The sequence below is a fragment of the Lepidochelys kempii genome, chromosome 3, assembly GCF_965140285.1.
Source record: "Lepidochelys kempii isolate rLepKem1 chromosome 3, rLepKem1.hap1, whole genome shotgun sequence".
NCBI lineage: Eukaryota > Metazoa > Chordata > Testudines > Cheloniidae > Lepidochelys > Lepidochelys kempii.
The window spans coordinates 25109438-25129888 of record NC_136382.1 but is presented as its reverse complement, the minus strand read 5'-3'; the positions used below and the strand labels follow the sequence as shown (position 1 = coordinate 25129888).

At 44.1% G+C, this 20451-nt stretch overlaps 2 protein-coding genes across 8 annotated transcripts in view; one reads left to right on the top strand and one right to left on the bottom strand.

Moving 5' to 3' along the window:
- Positions 1-5842, top strand: part of VSNL1 (visinin like 1) — a 158960-nt gene extending 153118 nt beyond the window's left edge. For both annotated transcript variants that reach the window (XM_073335965.1, XM_073335964.1), the window contains exons 3-4: positions 3117-3332; positions 4886-5842. In XM_073335965.1, coding sequence (XP_073192066.1) covers positions 3117-3332; positions 4886-5083 — 414 coding nt within the window. In that variant the 3' untranslated portion in view covers positions 5084-5842. The remainder of the gene's footprint in view (positions 1-3116; positions 3333-4885) is intronic.
- A 7716-nt stretch (positions 5843-13558) lies between these two features.
- SMC6 (structural maintenance of chromosomes 6) overlaps positions 13559-20451 on the bottom strand; it is a 91137-nt gene continuing 84244 nt past the window's right edge. For 5 of the 6 annotated variants that reach the window (XM_073335956.2, XM_073335955.2, XM_073335957.2 and 2 more), the window contains one exon: positions 13560-20446. In XM_073335956.2, coding sequence (XP_073192057.1) covers positions 20338-20446 — 109 coding nt within the window. In that variant the 3' untranslated portion in view covers positions 13560-20337. Of the gene's footprint in view, positions 20447-20451 lie in introns of all 6 variants that reach the window. The other variant, XM_073335960.2, reaches the window with a different exon arrangement.

Genomic DNA, 20451 nt, shown 5'->3' with positions numbered 1-20451 from the left:
GCCTACATCAGTGATCCGCAGTGTGGCACACCCCCCTCCCTGGGGATGCGGCAGGGCTCAGGCCACTCGGACAGGCTTCAGACACAAGGAACAGATTTTCCAAGCTGTTCACTGTCCATATATTTTATAAAAATGTCTTGTGGCACTATTGCATTTTAATGGGAATCAAAACTATTCTAATATTGAATGGCTAAAGCTACTTCCTATAATTCACCAGTCTTCCAATCAACTTCCACATTTCTTAAGTCTCTATTCCAGAGGTCCCCAAACTGTGGGGCACATCCCCCTAGGGGAGCAGGGAGGATCATTTTGGGGGGGGAGGCCATAGCTGGGGCCCAGGCCAGCCCCCCAGCTCTGCTCCTGGCCCCTGAATAGTTTGGGGACCACTGCACTATTATATGGCAACACGTATCACTGGAACTTTGTTTGAATTCGCTTTGTACCTTTCTAACATTGCTGCTGTCATTATTGGTAGGAGAGTGTAATGCCAGGGACCATAAATATTTGACAAGCTGAAAAACAGGCTGATATACACTATCCTTTAGGCAAACACAAGGAAAGCAACATTGTTTATCAGCTCGTTCAACACTACAGAAAGTGCACGTAGAGGTCAGAGTGGAAGAAGGGCATGAAGACAGATAAAGTAGACAACCACGTTGCATTTTTTTATCCAACTTTGGCCAAATACCTGCTTGAGGCATAGCTGCATACATAGATTAAGATTTCAGGCCCAATGCTCCACTTGTACCTTGCGTAGTCATGAGCTCCAGCCCAAGCAGCATTGTCAAAGCAATCTCTGGGCAGCTGTTTTTAGTGTGAGCCCCGCTAACGCGAGTCTGTGCAGCCAGACTGGGAAGCTCACTCCCACTGCAGTGTAGACATACTCTATGAGTGTAGCTTTCGGAATGTGAATGGTTAAAATATATTATACTTCGTAAGGGTAGCTTAACCTATTACAGTCCAAAGATGTATGATGTACATATCTGGTTAGGGGCCTAGGGCCAAGATTAATATACTCTCAATTGATAAAAATGACAGGTTTCAGAGTAACAGCCGTGTTAGTCTGTATTCGCAAAAAGAAAAGGAGTACTTGTGGCACCTTAGAGACTAACCAATTTATTTGCTCAAATAAATTGGTTAGTCTCTAAGGTGCCACAAGTACTCCTTTTCTTTTTGATAAAAATGGGTATTCACACATGCCAATGAGCATCTTGTTGTGTGTTCAGTGAGGGGTACAGCCTAATCCCAGTGCATGAAGTAGCAGGGGTGTGGTGGCAGCTGAGTGAAGGGCATAATCCTAGTTTTTGCTCCTCCCCTTCCTGCCACAAAAGTTACAGGAGCAGAGCTGCTTCACCCCCGCTACCAGAGCCTCAGGACTGCAAGGGGGAAATAGCTGATGGGACGTGCATAGTTACAGATCCTTTAGCTCCCAGGCCTACCCTACTCCCATCCACCTCTGTTCTACAGTGCACAGGCAGCGTGTGCCCCTGTGCACGCTTGTACCACACTGCATATAAGGCCCCTAGAAGCAGAAAGGTTGGCCTGGCTCTAAAAGGATTCCCTCGTATTCAACATTAGTCAAGATGAAACGAATGGTATCCCCCATCCCCACTGCAGCATTATATCATGGCAGTGCCCAAAGACCTCAATCGGATTCCATGGTGTTGGGGTTGTATGGACATATGTCCAGAGCCAGGAAGCACTTAAGTCCCTGTGCCCTCAGTAGGATTTCAACATGAACTTGAAAACATCCTTCATGAATAAGGACGTTTTCTTGCATTGAGTCCATAGGAGAGAGGATCTCTTGAGTAGGACATTATAGGTACTAGAAAGTCTCAGCCCGACATGCATGCACCAGTAATTGAAAATCTTTTGACTAAACAAGAATGTGCTGCCTTTTTACCTAATAGAAACTGATAAGTAAACATGAGTAGCATAATGTAATATTTAGTTGGATCTCCGTTTATTTCCCATTTACTTGTATTATGCAAATCAACATAAGTAAACACATGTTCCTGATTTTGTACTGTATGTGTGAATTTGTTATAATAAATAAAAAACAGCAGTAAACATGCACATGTACTTGACTGCAGAAAAACAACTGATTTCTCTTAAGCAGCAAAAATACTGAATTTAAAAATAAAGACAGTGCTGTTCATCTGAACTTGTGGCATTTGTTACAATAATTCCTCTACTTCAAACAGATCTCACTGCAAATGCAGTTGTAAATTTAACTACTTCTGATGATCCATTTCTGATGACCCCATTTAAGGGCACCCGCTGTAAAAGGCAGTTATGATCAGAAAAATGGCTCTAAAAGGTCACCCTCGCTAACATTGTATTCAAGTCACAGATGTTTACTTACCTTTCTCACAAAGTTAAGGTTTTCATTGCTATTCACACTATAGAGCTAACCCACCAGGAGAATTAGAATTGTTCAAGCTAAAATAGAATCCACCAGCAATAGAATTGTTAACTAATGGCTGAAGCCTGCATTTGATGGCAAAATCCCTGTTGATTTAATTTGGAATCAGATTACGCTACATTTTTCAAATGCAGAATATTCCTGAGAAAGGTACTTGAGCCAGAAAAAAAAGAATCAGCTTGATTTTCAGATGACAGGCTGAATTTGCAAGGCTGGAAGATAGAACCCCTCTCTCTACATGTCAACTCAGCAAATTTCCTCTGGAAGTCGCTGCTATAAACAAACATGGAACGCGAGCTCCCTCAGTGCTATTGTTTTTATTTGTCATCACTTCTCAGTGCATAGCTGCACTTTAAGAATGATCTGCTTTAATGTTAGCTTTGACGATAGTGTAGTGCGCGGGTACAAAATAACTAATATTTCCTTGTTGGGAGCTTTTTTTTCCCCTCTTCTCTTTTTATGAAAAGTGCTCATAATACTTTACTGTACAATGTATCATGATGCACTTTTTTAAGGAGTCACTTTCTGAGCATTAGGCACTGATAGATATACTTATTGCCGATAAATTGAGAATATGCAATAAAATGTTCAGATCACTAAGTCTTCATAAAAGCTTCACTTTAATATTTCTGTATGCAGACAGATTGTTTCCTTAAACACCCAATAACTGCATTTATATTTCATTTTGCAGTTTTTTCCATATGGAGATGCTTCAAAGTTTGCCCAACATGCCTTCAGAACCTTTGATAAGAACGGCGATGGAACCATTGACTTCAGAGAGTTCATTTGTGCATTGTCCATCACCTCAAGGGGTAGTTTTGAACAGAAACTAAACTGGGCCTTTAATATGTATGACTTAGATGGCGATGGTAAAATTACCAGAGTGGAGATGTTGGAAATTATAGAGGTAAGAAATATTACACAGGATTACAAACATAATTTTTGTACATATTGAACATTTTCCATAAGGCAGGTGTATCGCCCATTCCAATAAGCACAAATTTCCTGATATAAACACACAAGCAGGCATAGGTGGAGTGCTGAGCTCATAAGAATTTGTGCATAAAACATGAAGCATATGCAGAAAGAACTTGTATTTCTATAGAAGCTGTGCTGATAATGCTGAAATCTAACTAAGTAATAGTGGTTTGTGGAAAGCATAGTTTCACCAAGGAGTTTGCATCTCACAACACATTAAGATAGTTAGAACTTATCTGTCCAACATTAGAGTGCCAATTCTATGAGTAACTAGGATCTTCCATTATAAAAATGTGCAGTAGAAATAACTTCTAAAAATGTTGCCAAATTAGTGATTACTGAGGTGTAGAATATAGACTTGGATATTTTTAGTACATACAATAGCTTAGTTGGATTCTCCAAACAGTAATATTTCCAGTTGTACAAAACAGTCCATTATCTAAAATAGGATATTCCACTGTCCTCTGAACATTGGAAATTTGTTATCCAGACTTGTTCAGTTGGTCCCCATTTTAATAGAATAATGATGTAATGCAGAGCCATCATTTAGTATCGTTTCTCAACGTGATTAGCAAATTGAAAGAAAGACTTTTAAAAAAAAATGTTTCCATGATTTCTGAGGGCTATGCAGTGTGTGCACACATGCATGGACTTATATCTTAATAGCGGTACATCTGATCCTTTTCTGATGTGTGTGAAAACCAGTACAGCTGAATGCTTCTAGGACCTCAGATAGGAATTCTCAAACTTACATATAGTTCTAATACAAGCTTAAATCTTTACCTGATGGAAACATCTTTTCATTCTTGGTCAAGTGTTCCACAGATGATCATGTTTACTTCTTACCAGACCAAGATGATCTTGTAAAAAAAAAAAACCAAACAAAATCTTTTTTCCAAACCGTTGACGAGTATGACCGTAGAAAACTGATCAGTCAAATTTTGTATAAAATGTTTCAAAGAGCTGAAGGTTGTTAAAAACCTCAGACTCCAGAAGTGCGCACACATCTGATCCAGAGCACAGGGGGGTTTGAGCTGTAGTGCTGTTCTAGTTTGTTTTAAGACTACAGGACCACACTTCTACTGGATTATCACAAATAAAACTATGCATCTACTTGCAATTGGAAACTCACTTATAACAGTACAATTATGATTTTCTTTAAACAAAGGTTTCAAGTGTTTGAAGAATCAAATTAGTTCTAAAGTGACAAATGGAATAAGTATTTTAAAGGTTTCAGAAGAAGCCTGTATTTATATTAAGGAATTTCATTAAAATATTTAAGAGGCTGTTATTCCTTGTCAGAAGCAAATGGGTTTGGGATTTTTAAAGCTAAATTGAAGGCATAATCACCATCTCAAGTTAGAAAATCAACTCTGCATATAATCATGACACCCAGAACCATGTACAGACTACACTTAATTATACTGATTCCAAGTCTCGATTTTTTAACATTATTATTTTCCTTTCTTTTTCTTTCCAAAGGCCATTTACAAGATGGTGGGTACTGTGATAATGATGAAAATGAATGAGGATGGTCTCACGCCGGAGCAACGAGTAGACAAGATTTTCAGCAAGATGGATAAGAACAAAGATGACCAGATCACACTGGATGAATTCAAAGAAGCTGCAAAGAGTGATCCTTCCATTGTATTACTCCTGCAGTGTGACATTCAAAAATGAGCTAATGTAAAATGCATTATGGACTGCACAGAAGTTTAGATGTTCCATTCAGTTTGCAGCTATTTCCACACACACACAAATTGCTTGGACTACCTATAAATGGACTTGCTTCTTGTGTTTGAAACACTCGTGTGCATGAGAATGTCATTTGCTAAAGAATTTTAAAAGTATATATTATAAAAATAAACGGCCACAATGTGATGTGTGCAATGTCATTTCATAACAACCCTATTCCTCTGAAGCCTGTGCAGCAGAACCGTGCTGCAGTGAAATACTATTGATTGTTCGTTTTACTGACGCTAGCTATGTGTCTCCTAGCCTGAGTAATGTTAGTGACACTGACTTCCCATGGTAATGTAACTGTTGATTATAAACCATGTCACCATTCTGCTGTAAAGTAGTACTGGACAGACAGAGGCGAAAGTTCCTCAGTTCATGAGTCTGATCCACACATGTGCTTGTATTGTCAGTGAATATAAATGTAATTCATTTGCATGCCTTTTAGGTTTGCCTTAATTCTTACCTCATTTGCATCCTTTCAGTCTGGAAAGAGCTATGTCAGAGGAATGCAGTATAAACAAAGTTAAGTAAATCCTGCTAAAATGTTCCCTTAATTAAAAAGTCTATCTACACATTTAAAATATTGTTTTACTGGAAGTTTAAAAAAGTTTTATTGGAAGTTTATTGATTTCTGCCTGAATTTTCAAAAGCTTCTAAAGAGGTTGCAATATATGTCCAAAATAAATTTATAACATTTGACTTTTTCCCCCCTAATTCTTATTTCACATCTTTAGCATGTTGCTACTGCGAGAAAAAATATAATTCAGTCACTACAAGAATCTGCTACTACAATACTGGGAAAAATACATATTTCATGAGAAAACAGTGTACATGAAACTGGAGGTAGAACTTAATTTTTGTCCAAACTGCCTTATTTGATGAATTGTAATCAAATGCCGTGGTGCTCACATATATCTGTAGGGACAGATTCTCAACTCTATGTGTCAGAGAGAAAATAGCCGGTAAAAATACAGAGGAGCTCACCCTCCAAATTCTTCCTTATCCAGTAGTATTCCAGTATCTGGTCTCCCTAATATGGCACTGACAGCAAATCCTACTTCTGCAGAAGTAGTCACTACTACAGTATATTTCACAGACGACAAAGCAGCTAGGGAATAGGACAGTGGCACTGCTCAGAGCATTGTCAGAAGAGCTGTGATATGACTGTGTAAACTTGCAGCTCCTCTCTCCTTGTACCTCCTTCAGAAAAGTCACTGAATATTAGAGGTCATGTCCCACCCACAAAAGGACCTTGATTCCAAGCATGTAATACCTCTATATTAAATGCCTTGGATCTATCACCATTGCTGTTATTCTATATAGGCCTATTAAATGGGGGGAGGCATAGCTCAGTGGTTTGAGCATTGGCCTGCTAAACCCAAGCTTGTGAGTTCAATCCTTGAGGGGGCCATTTAGGGATCTGGGGCAAAAATTGGGGATTGGTCCTGCTTCAAGCAGGTGGTTGGACTAGATGACCTCCTGAGGTCCCTTCCAACCCTAACCTTCTATGATTCTAAATCAAATCTGATATTCAAAAGGTTCAGGTCAAGATTCTTTCTAGGAAGCTTAAAAATAAGTTCCTCAGAAGTCTTGATTATGGAGGAGAAAACTGACACAACAGACACCTGAGTGAGGTTCTCACTCAGAATTAACTCTTCAGAGGGCAGCAACAATAGAGTAACTAGAGAGGAGTTTAAGATTCAATGGTTACAAGCACTGTAAGGTAAACATTTTCAAGGCCAACCGGCCACTAATTCAAAACTCTAAAACTGCAAGAAAAAGGGTTGCTTTATTTCCTGACAATTTTTAAAGTATTGCATCATTTCACCCAGAACTGCAGATAACATTTCACTTGTCCAGCTCTTTAAGGCCCCCTTAAGTGTATTAGCCTTTGACTTCCTTTAAAATGCTTTACAGGATTACAGAAATGGCAGAAAAATACAATGCGTGCACTCTGGCCATGTTTACCAGTTGGGGGAAGACAGCAAATCTCTAGCATCTTACAATTACTTTTGTTACCTTTTGAAGAAGCCACGCAGGTCTGCCAATCTGCAAATCATGCCTCAAAAAACAAGACAAAGCATCCCTGCATTTCTAGACTGAAAAAGCAAGCTGGGCTCTAAGTTTCAAGTCAGAGTAAACATCTCCAAACAAGTCAATAAAGAAGCATCCAGGCAGGAAGCACTGTTTTGACATGTCCATATGTTGCAGTTTCTTCACCATAAAACCTTCCCTTGAAGCACACTAATAATTTAATCCTCTCTTGATCAGAATCAGTTCAGTTGGTCCACCCTCATCATGACAACAAGCATGTTGTCATTTAATTTGCCTGCTCACATTGAGCAGCCAAATGCAGAAATTTCAACTACAATTTTGCATCAGAATTTCACTAGGGCACTGCAATTAGTATCTTCACTAAATTTATTAAATGGTATAATTCATGTTAGTTTAAAAATAATCAAGTGCTTATTAAACACGAAGCTAGTAATTATATATTGAGTACTTCCTGGAATTAATGCTCATATCCATCACTCTTATTTACTGTGACTTGCAGTGGGTCTTCTACATTTCACTTAGGGCATCACGTTAAAGTAAATGAAAAAGCTCCAACAGATTTCAGTGGCAATTAGCTCAAGACATTAAAGCAGTGTTGTACAAAATGGCCACTGGCTTAAATATAAACATCACAAAGGTAATTATGGCAGCATTACGATTGTCTTTTGGTAGTCCAACAGCCGTATCACGGGCATAAGTAAATCCTTATCTAAAAAGTACCAAGAATAGGAGAACTTGAGAACCAAGAAGTCTCCACTGAAAAGCATTACAAGAACAAGGTGATTCAGCAATTGCATGAATTGATTTATTCAGGGGAAATCAACTTCAAAAGAAAACAGATGCCTATGAAATCCTGTCAGTCCCACATTTTTATACTTTACAGGAACTGATATATTCAGAAGAAATACATCATGTGATTTCAACAGAAAGCCCGAAGAAATGTTTGCTGTTGCTTTGAATAGTTTAAGAAAAGTCTACCTATTTCTGGAATTTGCTAGAAAAGTTGGGATCGAGTATAAAAGCTAGAAGGATATTTAGTGAGAGCTGCAGTAATTTCACTCTCTAGCCCTCTTCCTCCCAGCAGTTATCTAAAAAGGCAGTAATGAAGGCTGCATATATTTAAGATGAAGCAGACTTTTCCTTTTGCCTATACACACTTTCTATGCACTTCATTCTCTTGGATCCTGAAGAAAGTCACTGGGAACAAATGCCATGCCATTCTTTTGGTTCACATTTTGCCAGCAAAGGCCTTAGAGGACTTCTTCCTGGTGGCAGCAGAAGTAAGTAAATCTTAATAAATTTACCATGTAGTGAGACCATGGTTCCACACCAATCTAAAACTAAGCTACTGGTTAGCTCATGCAAGAGAGCAAAGAACCAGGTGTATTATAGAGGAAAAACCAAAGTCCTTGGCATCAGGCATGCAGAGTTTGTGTGCTCCCAATGCACATGAACCTAGACAAGTGAACACTGAGCATCGACATCTTAAGCCGGGGTGAGCAAACTTTTTGGCCTGAGGACCACATCAGCTTTGCAAAACTGTATGGAGGGCCGGCTAGGGAAGGCTGTGCCTCCCCAAACAGCCTGGCCCCTCCCCCCTATCTGGCCCCTCCCACTTCCTGCCCTCTGACTGCCCCCCTCAGAACCCCCAACCCATCCAACCCCCCTGTTCCTTTGTCCCCTGAACACTTCCCCCTAGGACCCCCTGCCCCTAACCGCCCCCCTGGGACCCCACCCCCATCCAACCCCCCCCATGTCTCCTGACTGCCCCCACACCCCCTGACAGGCCCCCTAGGGACCACATCTCCTCTCCAACCTCCCCGCTCCCTGTCCCCTGCCTGTCCCTGGAACCCCCTGCCTGCCCCTGGAACCCCCTGCCCCTTATCCAACTTCCTCTCCCGCCCCCGTACCATGCTGCTCGGAGCAGCATGAGCTCGCAACCACGCCGCTCGAACGGAGCCAGCCACGCCGCCCGGCAGAAGCAGAGTGCTGGCAGCGCGGCATGCTGAGGCTGCGGGGGGTGGGGCTGGGGACTAGCCTCCCCAGCTGGGAGCTCGGGGGCCGGGCAGGACAGTCCCACGGGCTGTAGTTTGCCCACCTCTACCTTAAGCCATTGACATCTCGCCCTCCTGCAACTGAAGAAAACTTGGACCGTTGAGGTCAGTTAAAATCGTAACATTGAAAAGGAAGCTTTTCTAGACAAATTTAAAATTTGGCATCAAAAAGTTAAAAAACCCACCTTTTAATTAAAACAGCTGGTTATTTGAAAGAATTGAGTTATACCTGAGCCACAGCAACTTCAAAAGGATGCAGGCAGAATGGCTGAATTTTAAACTGAGTTGCAGAAAAGCTCCTAACAGCTTTATATTTTCAAGGGGCCAGAGAGTTTACTTGGAATAATTTGAAAAATCCAATTAATAAACAAAGAAAAATAGACTTTCCCCTATTTTTCATGATCAAAAGCTATTAAAACATTTTTATTTTTAAAGCAGCAGCTCCCACTACACTGTACAATAGCAAAAACAAAGCAGTTAGGTTATTGTATAACATACCTGCATGTGTTAACACTATACTACTGTTCCTAGGTATAGTACAAAATCAGAAGCAGAACTGTATAATAGAAAACAGAAGTAAACTACTGTCACATTTACTATACATGCTATTGCACACGGATCTTAACCCCCAATATGCATTTCAGTAAACATGTTATAACTGTATTTAGTTTTACATATTTTTGCACATGCTACCTTGCAATTGCCATCTAAAAATATCTGATGTTTCATGTCTCTTAAGCTAGGGTGGCCATCACCATACTATCAGAGTGCCCTGTCTTCCAGTGTTGTCTATTCCCTGGTATTGGCAGCTCTGTGTGGGGTATGCTTGTTTCCTTTATTTTTGTTTTACTATAGATCGAAATTGTTAGATATGCATGCCTGCATGCTATCTGCACAAGACATTACATACATGCTTTGTTTAAATAGGATCAGGGATCTAACTTCCTAAAAGGCAATATTTGCTAGTTGAATTATGCTTATGTCCTAAGAGCCTCAAATGGCTTATAAAGAGAACCACTTGGGAAGCGTGAGAGGGTAGTTTTCCAGTCAAAGATAGTTTTGCCAACAAATTCTGCACTTGTTAGTCGTGAGAACATATACTGAAAATTAAGAATCTTGTTATACACATAGCAACTCCAGTTCCATTGGAAAATTGAACATGTATGTTTAAAGTGATGTTGACAAATACAGTAAAAGTGTTCAAACAAACTTGGCAGTTAAGTTAGGAAGAGCTTGGTTTCCTCCCATTTGGGGAACAACTTGCCTGGTTTAGGAAACTGAGATCTTACAGGAATTAAACGAACATGTTTTCTCCCATTCTGTAGCACCAAGAACGTAAGTAAAAAAAAACAAAGCAGCAGAGAACTCTCCAAGATTAGAATTATGACAGCTATCTAGTCAGACACTATGCATGGAGAAACAAGGGGTCACGTGCCCCTGCCCCCTCTCCTGCCCTCCCCCACCCCATTTGCTACTTGGCTTGTACTGAGCACGCTTACACAGACTATGCGTGCTCAGTAACACTGCTGAAGCTGGCAGCCGTCCCTCTGCCTCCCTTCTCCCCCCGCCTCCCACCCACTATCAGCAAGCACAGGTTGTCCTGCCTATAGTGCTAGATTTTTTGGTATAGGTATTTCTAATATAGCACCATGCAAATTTTACTTTTAGATTGAATGTATTAACTAATAATTCCTCTAACATTACATAATGTTGGGTGAGAAAACAGCTTTAAAAAGAACTGTGCAAAAGTTTCAGAAAAAATGGTTACTGGCCTTCTCGTAACTGTTGTTCATGTCTATTCCAATCAGGTGTGTGCACACACGCGTGCACAACACCTGGAAGATGTTTTTCCCTAGCAGTATCCGTCAGGTCGGTCCAGGTGCCCCCTGGAGTGGTGCCATCCTAGTGCTCAACATAGGGCCCTACGGACCTGCCACCCCCTCAGTTCCTTCTTGCCGACTACTCCAACAGAGGGGTAGGAGGGTGGGCACTGGAATGGACATGACCAACAAATCTCGGAGTAGTTACGAGAAGGTAACTTTTTTCTTCTTCAAGTGCTTGTTCATGTCAATTCCGATCAGGTGACTCCCAAGCCCAAGTTCAGGAGGTGGATTTAGAACTGTCCACTGATTGGAGCACTGCTCTACTGAAAACCGTATCGTCTCCGGCCTGCTCGGTAATCGCATAATGCATGGTGAAAGTATGTATGGAGGACTACGTCGCCGCTCTACATATTTCCTCAGTCAGGACTTGTGCCAGGAACACTGCTGAAGAAGCTTGTGTAAGGGGATGGTTGACCCCTTACTAACATTCAGTGGGGGTGTTTTGGTTGGCTAACTCCCAGTATTAAAAGGGGAAGGGTCTATGGGAAACCAGGATCCTGAGACTGATAGTCCCCAGGAACAATGGGGAAAGGCCAATGCTCCAAGTCAGCCTGAATGACAGGGTGGACAGGCTAATCAGAGAGTCAAGAGGCCAGGGAGGTCCCGTCCTCCGTGTGAGCTGGAATTGCCTGGGTCCGACAGTGAGGCCAAGCTAAGGAGAAAGCAGGGGCCCAAGCTGAGCTGGGGTGCAGAGCTGTGCCAGATCCAGAGGGACCAGAAAAGCAGCCCAGAGAGAGCAGACCTGTCCTGGGAGCAGAGCTGCAGCAACCAGAGCCAGAGGGACCAGAGAAGCAGCCCACGAAGGTGGTCAGTCCTGGGAGTAGAGTCACAGAAGCAGCCTGCAGAGCAGACCCTGTCCTGGAAACAGAGCTGTAGCAACCAAAGCCAGAGGGGACAGAGAAGCAGCCCAGGGAGCTGGAGGCAGAGCAGCAGCAGCGCTGAGGCAGAGTGGTGGAGCTGGGGCTGGAGCAGTCCGGAGCTGGGTGCGGTGAGCAGCTGGGAAGAGCGAGGGGGACCCTGGGCAGCAGGCCCAGCACAGGGAGATACCTCAGCCAAGAGGCTCTGCAGGCCAGGCTTGGATCGTAACCCCGACAGGGCAGAGGCAACACTGGGAAGAAGGGTCCTACCACTTAGAGCCCGAGAGCGTGGCCACCACCAGAGAAAGTGTCCAACCCACAGCATCCCTGCAGCACAGCCAGGGCCTGAGAAGGAGGCCTGGGACTTACGAGGAACAGACTGTGAACTGCTCTGACATTCCAGAGACACAGTTTGTGATGTTTCCTGCCACAGAGCGGGTTGATGTGTTTCCTTGAACCTTTCCCATTTTTCCTTATTCTTTTTAAAATTAATTGTTGATTAAATAACTTGCATTTGCTTTAACATGTATGTAATGGTCAGTAGGTCAGAGGCTTTTTTTTGCCTCTGTCTTCACGAACAAGGTCAGCTCCCAGACTGCTGCTCTGGGAATCACAACATGGGGAATAGATGGCCAGCCCTCTGTGGAGAAAGAGGTGGTTAGGGACTATTTAGAAAAGCTGGACGTGCACAAGTCCATGGGGCCGGACGAGTTGCATCCGAGAGTGCTAAAGGAATTGGCGGCTGTGATTGCAGAGCCATTGGCCATTATCTTTGAAAACTCGTGGCGAACGGGGGAAGTCCGGGATGACTGGAAAAAGGCTAATGTAGTGCCAATCTTTAAAAAAGGGAAGAAGGAGGATCCTGGGAACTACAGGCCAGTCAGCCTCACCTCAGTCCCCGGAAAAATCATGGAGCAGGTCCTCAAAGAATCAATCCTGAAGCACTTACATGAGAGGAAAGTGACCAGGAACAGTCAGCATGGATTCACCAACGGAAGGTCATGCCTGTCTAATCTAATCGCCTTCTATGATGAGATTACTGGTTCTGTGGATGAAGGGAAAGCAGTGGATGTATTGTTTCTTGACTTTAGCAAAGCTTTTGACCCGGTCTCCCACAGTATTCTTGTCAGCAAGTTAAAGAAGTATGGGCTGGATGAATGCACTATAAGGTGAGTAGAAAGTTGGCTAGATTGTCGGGCTCAACGGGTAGTGATCAATGGCTCCATGTCTAGTTGGCTGCCGGTGTCAAGTGGAGTGCCCCAGGGGTCGGTCCTGGGGCCGGTTTTGTTCAATATCTTCATAAATGATCTGGAGGATGGTGTGGATTGCACTCTCAGCAAATTTGCGGATGATACTAAACTGGGAGGAGTGGTAGATACGCTGGAGGGCAGGGATAGGATACAGAGGGACCTAGACAAATTGGAGGATTGGGCCAAAAGAAATCTGATAAGGTTCAATAAGGATAAGTGCAGGGTCCTGCACTTAGGACGGAAGAACCCAATGCACAGCTACAGACTAGGGACCGAATGGCTAGGCAGCAGTTCTGCGGAAAAGGACCTAGGGGTGACAGTGGACGAGAAGCTGGATATGAGTCAGCAGTGTGCCCTTGTTGCCAAGAAGGCCAATGGCATTTTGGGATGTATAAGTAGGGGCATAGCGAGCAGATCGAGGGATGTGATCGTCCCCCTCTATTCGACATTGGTAAGGCCTCATCTGGAGTACTGTGTCCAGTTTTGGGCCCCACACTACAAGAAGGATGTGGATAAATTGGAGAGAGTCCAGCGAAGGGCAACAAAAATGATAGGGGTCTGGAACACATGACTTATGAGGAGAGGCTGAGGGAACTGGGATTGTTTAGTCTGCAGAAGAGAAGAATGAGGGGGGATTTGATAGCTGCTTTCAACTACCTGAGAGGTGGTTCCAGAGAGGATGTTTCTAGACTACTCTCAGTGGTAGAAGAGGACAGGACAAGGAGTAATGGTCTCAAGTTGCAGTGGGGGAGGTTTAGGTTGGATATTAGGAAAAACTTTTTCCCTAGGTGGGTGGTGAAACACTGGAATGCGTTACCTAGGGAAGTGATAGAATCTCCTTCCTTAGAAGTTTTTAAGGTCAGGCTTGACAAAGCCCTGGCTGGGATGATTTAATTGGGATTGGTCCTGCTTTGAGCAGGGGTTTGGACTAGATGATCTCCTGAGGTCCCTTCCAACCCTGATATTCTATGATTCTAAGTGCCGAGTGCAGAGAGTATCCTGGAATGGGGACACCCTAGCCCCTGTCCTAGGTGACCCCAGCAGGGTTGGGCGTCAAGCCCCCCAGGAATCCTGGGCCCAGCCTTGTTGGGGTTACGAGGACTCTGCCAGACAGGAGAGTGGAAGGGGAGTCCTCAAGGGCAAAGAGGCCACTGGGTAAAGGGAGTGGGAGCGAGGACTCAGATCCTTTCCCTAGCCCACTTCACTGGGGTAGTGCAGAAGCCAGGATAGTTCCCCACAATAGCAGGACTATTCCCCCGCTTACACTTGCACTGTAGTGGAGTGTGCTGTGAGCAGAGGGGCAGGCACCTCTGCCAGGTTATGGTATTCACAGATGCAGGATGTGATCCACGAGGAAATTTGTTGGGAGGAGACTGGACGACCCTTCATCCTGTCTGCCACAGTCACAAACAGTGGAATGGTTTCGTTCTTTCAATGTAAAAAGTTAGCGCTCTGTGGACATCCGATGAGTGAAGCCTCTGCTCTCTGCCGCTTGAGTGCAGCTTAGGATAAGACATGGGGAGGAAGATATCCTGGTCGATGTGAAACTGGGAGACAACCTTCGGGAGAAAAGTTGGATGTGGCCTGAGCTGAAGCTTGTCCTTACAGAACATGGTGTAAGGGGGCTCTGATGTTAGGACCTTGAGCTCAGCCACCCTACTGGCTGAGGTTATCGCTACTAGAAACGCCGCCTTGTATGACAGGCAGAGCAGGGAACACATCGCCAGTGGTTCAAAGGGCAGACCCATCAATTTGGAAAGGACCAGACTGAGGTCTCAGGTTGGTTGTTGGACATGCAGATATAGCCTGTCAAGACCTTTCAGGAAATGGCACTGCAGGATTGGCAAACACTGACTGGTCCTCTGAGCCTTGATGGAAGGAAGAGATGGTGGCCAACTGAACCCTTATTGACAACATGAACAGTCCCTGCTGCTTGAGATGGAGAAGGTAGTCTACTATGAGTAGTATAGAGGGGAACATTATATAGTATAGAGGGGATGAGTAGTAGTATAGAAGGGATGAGTGATGCTGTGCTGACCAGAATGAGACTCTTCCACTTGGCAAGGTAGGCAGCCTTGGTGGTGGGTTTCCTACTGCCAAGGAGGACTTGTCTAACCGGGTCAAAGCAGGAGAGCTCTGTGGGGTTCAGCCATGGAGCTTCCACACCGTGAGGTGCAACAACTCACGGTTTGGGTGCTGGAGATGGCCGTGATCCTGAGTTACTAAGTCCAGGAAGAGCAGCAAGGTAATGGAACTTCCATGGACATTTCCAGGAGAGAGGTGTACCAGTGTTGGCGGGGCCAGGCTGGAGCTATCAATATCACTGAAGCCTCTTCCCTCTGTATCTTGAGGAGCAGCTTGTGAATAAGAAAGATGGGTGGGAATGCGTAGAGAAGACGGCCTCCCCATGGGAGGAAGAACACATCTGCAATGGAGCCCAGGCTGAGATTTAGGAAGGAACAAAACTATTGGCACTTCCTGTTGCGTCGTATGGTGAACAGATCTATTTGGTGAAAGTCCCAACGCTGGAAGATGGAGTTCACGACATCTGGGCATAGGGACCACTTGTGGCCGTGAAAAGACCTGTTGAGATGATTTGCCAGTTTGTTCTGTACTCCTGTGGTATGATGCTTGCAGGTGTATTGAATGAGCTACACAAAAGTGCCACAGCATGAAGGCTTCTTAGCACAGGGGAGAGGAGCATGCACCCCCGTTTGTTGATATAGAACATCACCATTGTGTTGTCTGTCATGACTGATACACATCTCCCTATCAAATGGGCTTGGAAAGTCTGGCATGCCAGACGCACCACTCTCAGCTCTCTGACACTGATGTGTGAGACCAGAGGCCTTGTTTCCAGAGGTCTCCTGATGGGCTCCCCAGCCCAAGACTGACACATCCGTCACTAGCAAGAGGGATGGCTGCGGACCGGTGAAAGGGACCGCTGCACACACTACCTACGGGTTGAGCAACCACTGACGGAGTAGAAGACTGGGTGAGGCAGAGTCACGACTCTGTCCAAACTGTCCTGAGCCAGCCAATATACCGAAGCTAGCCATGATTGGAAAGGCCAGAGTCTGAGTCTGGTGTGTTGCACCACGTAGATACAAGAGGTCATGTGTCCTAGAAGCACCAGACAATTCCTTGTTGTGGTGGTGGGAAACTGCCTGAGAGTTCAAATGTTGCTGCCCAGGACCCCAAATCTCGCTTCCGGGAGATATGCCCTGGTGTGTGTCAAGTCCAGCACCACCCCTAAGAACCCTATCCGCTGAACAGGGGACAGTCAATTTCCCCACGTTCAGGATAAGGCCCAGTTCACTGAACATCATTCTTATGAAGTTGACTTTTGCCTCCACTTGAGCCCTGGAGCGGCCCTTGATCAGCCAGTCGTCGAGGTACAGGAATGCCTGTACCTGGCGTCCATGTAGGAATGTGGCCATGACACACAAGGCGCAGCTGACAGGCCAAACGGGAGGACTGTGAACTGGTAGTGTTTGTTGCTCACCACAAACCTGAGGTACCTTCTGTGTGATGGTGTAATTGCTATATGAAAGTACGCGTCCTTCAAGTTGAGGGCAGCATACCAGTCCCCTGGATCCAAGGAAGGGATTATGGAGGCCAAAGAGACTATGCAGAACATCAGTTTGCTCATGAACTTGTTGAGCTCTTGCAGGTTGTCAGGGTTCCCTCCCCACTCTGAACTCTAGGGTACATGAAAGACCCCCTAAGCTTATTGCTACCAACTTAGGTTAAAGACTTCTCCAAGGCACAAATCCTTCCTTGTCCTTGGATGGGCACTGCTGCCACCACCAAGTGAGTTAGACAAAGATTCAGGAAAAGGACCACTTGGAGTTCCTGTTTCTCTAAAATATCCCCCCAAGCCCAATCACCCCCTTTCCTAGGGGAGGCGTGAGAATAATCTACCAACCAAATAGGTAAACCAGATTCTTAAAAAACAGAACTTTATTATAAAGAAAAAAAGTAAAAGAAGCACCTCTGTAAAATCAGGATGGAAGGTAATTTTACTGGGTAATCAGATTCAAAACACAGAGGATTACCCTCTAGGCAAAACTTTAAAGTTACCAAAAAAAACAAAAAAACAGGGATGAACCTCCCCCTTAGCACAGGGAAAATTCACAAGCTAAAAACAAAAGAATTTAACACGAGTTGCCTTATTTAATTACTCTTTTTGCAATATTGAGACTCATTTTAGGATGATTTTAGAAGGAGTTTTCTGACCTGATGCTTCCCCAGAGAACACACAAACAAAGAACACAAAGCAAGCCTTCCCCCCGTCCCCAGATTTGAAAGTAGCTTCTTCCCCATTGGTCCTTTTGGTCAGGTGCCAACCAGATTATTTGAGCTTCTTAACCCCTTACAGGTAAGGAGGAATTCAAGGCGACCCTTAGCTGTATGGTTATGACACAGGTCTAGGATGGGCCTGAGCCTGCCTTTGGCTTATGGTATTAGGAAATACCAGGAATAGAAACCCTTGGCCTTCAGCTCCTGAGGAACCTCTTCCACTGCTCCTAGTGATAGAAGCGAGTGTACCTCCTGTATGATGAGTTGCTCATGAAAAGGGTCCCTGAAGAGGAATGGGGAAAGGGGGTGGAAGGGCGGGAGTGCAGAGAACTGGAGGGAGTATCCCCTCTCTACCATACAGAGCACCCAGATGTCCAATTGATTCAGGCCCACACAGGGTAGAAAGGAGATGGTCAGGACAAAAAAGGTAAGGTGAGTTGGATTCAGTCCAAGTTCTGTTGCATCATCCTCGTTCGCACCTTCAAAAGGCCTGCTTCTGGTTTGGATGGGCCAGAGCCCTGGCCTGAGGACAGCTGCAGCCTCTTCATGCTGCTCCTGTTTCTTCTCTATGAGCCGTCCTCCGTTGGTAGAACCGTGGAGGAGGTTGCAGCCTAAAATGCCTCCGCTGAGTGGCATGGATGTGGAGGCCCAGCGATTTGAAGGTGGCTTTCAAGTCTTTTAGGCTATGTAGCCTTTTATCCATCTTTTTGGAAAATAGAGTCACACCCTCAAAGGGGAGATCCTGAATGGTCTGCTGGACTTCCTATGGCAGACCTGATACCTGGAGCCAGGAGTCCTCTTTTCTGGCAATCCTGGTAGACATAACCCAAGTGGCCACATCAGCCCCATCCAGAGTGGCCTGCAATGAAGCTCGGGAAATGAGCTTGCTCTTCTCCACCAGGGCTGAGAATTCAGCACAGGAGTCTTGCAGCAGCAGCTCTGTGAACTTTGCCATTCCCCCACATGTACTGTAGCAGTACCTGCTGACAATGGCCTGCTGATTAGAAACACGGAGCTGCAAGCGCCAGTGGAGTAGACCTTTCTACCAAAAAAGTCGAGTCGTTTCACCTCCTGATTCTTTGGGGAGGGGCCTTGGTAGCCCTGGCGCTCGCGTTGATTAGTAATGCCCACGACCAGGGAATCTGATGGAGCCCTCTCCATCCTCCTTTTCTTCTGCAGAACAATTGAGACCAGTGCCTGCCTGCAGCATGTGATCTGCGAGTGGAGCCATGATGGTGACAAGAATCCTTGTCTTTACTCTGCACTGATCCCCATGCCGACAGTGACGGGGCACTGCATACCGAGGAGGAGATACTTGGTACCAAGTCTGCCGACTCAGGGTTGGACTAGGGCCGGAGTGCCGCTTCCATTAGTAGGATCTTCAGGTGCTGAACTCTCTCTTTCAGTGTCCTGGGGCAAAACCCTCTGCAGTTCCTGCAGCGATCCTTTTGATGGCTCTCCCCCAAACACTTCAAACATGAAGTGTGAGGATTGCTTCTGGGCAGGAGACCGCAGCATCCCTAGGAGACCGCGGCATCCCTAGCACTGGGATAGCACTGGAGGGGAAACCCCTCCAAAGGAAACTTAAGAACTAAGTAAAGTACCTACTAACTACTTAACACTAACTACAGAACTAATGAGAACTATATACAGACTGCCAAATGCGCTTGTCACGACAACAGCAAGGGGAAGTTCCAGCTAACTGTCACTGGCAGTAAGAAGGAACTGAGGGGGTTGCCGGTCGGTAGGGCTCTATATTGAGCGCCAGGATGGCACCATTCTAGGGGGTGCCCAAACTGACTCGATGGATACCGCTGGGGAAAAATATTCCGGCTGCTGTGCACTTGTACGTGCACACCTGACTGGAACTGACATGAACAAGCACTCAAAGAAGAACCTATTGTTTTGTTACACTTTCATTTATAAGTGGTTCTGTTCTTAAATATATCAAGGCAAAATACTGCAGGTGATATTTCCACAGCTAAATATGTAAACACAGTTAATATACTCAAAACAAATCTCAGATACTGCCTGATAGCAAAATGATCCTGTCCTGGATAGACTGAACAGCAAAATCCAGTCTTGAAAATTTAGTACATTTCACGTCACATTTTAAAACCTTCTTGAGCAGTGCTGAACAATATAAACTTAGCAGAATTTAAGTGTACTTGGACACTTTTTATTTTTAAAACATTACTACTTATATCAGTTTTTAAAGTTTTTTAAATGATTTTTCTCCAGCATAATTACACAAAATATATTTCAATTTTTCAGAAAAACCAAAAGAGTATATTTTATGTTTAATCTCTAGCAGTTGGCAGTTTAAAAAAAAGTTAATCAAAATGAACATTTTCATTTAATTTTTTCCAGTGAACCAAACTGATTTTTTTTTAAACTAAATTCTAGTTTTACTAAAATTACACACTTCATTTACATTTTCATTACACAAACTATTTCTCTATAAATATAAAGGAGTTGTCTCCTGTACTAGAAATATCCTTCAACTGAATTCTCTTAACCTGCAATAAGAAGCAAGTATGGGTTTGTCTACACAGGCTGTGGAGTGAATTACGTTAGGGAAATTTTAATGTGTACCAGCAGGGTATACACAGACCAATTAGTGTGCAACACGCTGGTATGCTTTAGAAATCCTACCCCCATAGTGCACACTGCTGCACCATGTGTGTAAACAAGCCCTTAGTAATCTTACAGACATATAAATTATATACATTTATACTATAAAAACCTGAACATTAGGGATAGCATATTAATGTGTCAAAGTATTTATTAATTTTAGTCTTCTTCCTCTTCTTGATGTCTACGTTGAAAATTCAGCGTTGTTTGTCCTCTTTCAGGATCTTGCATTCGGAGGATCCGAATAAGGCCACTTGTAGGTAGGGAACTAGA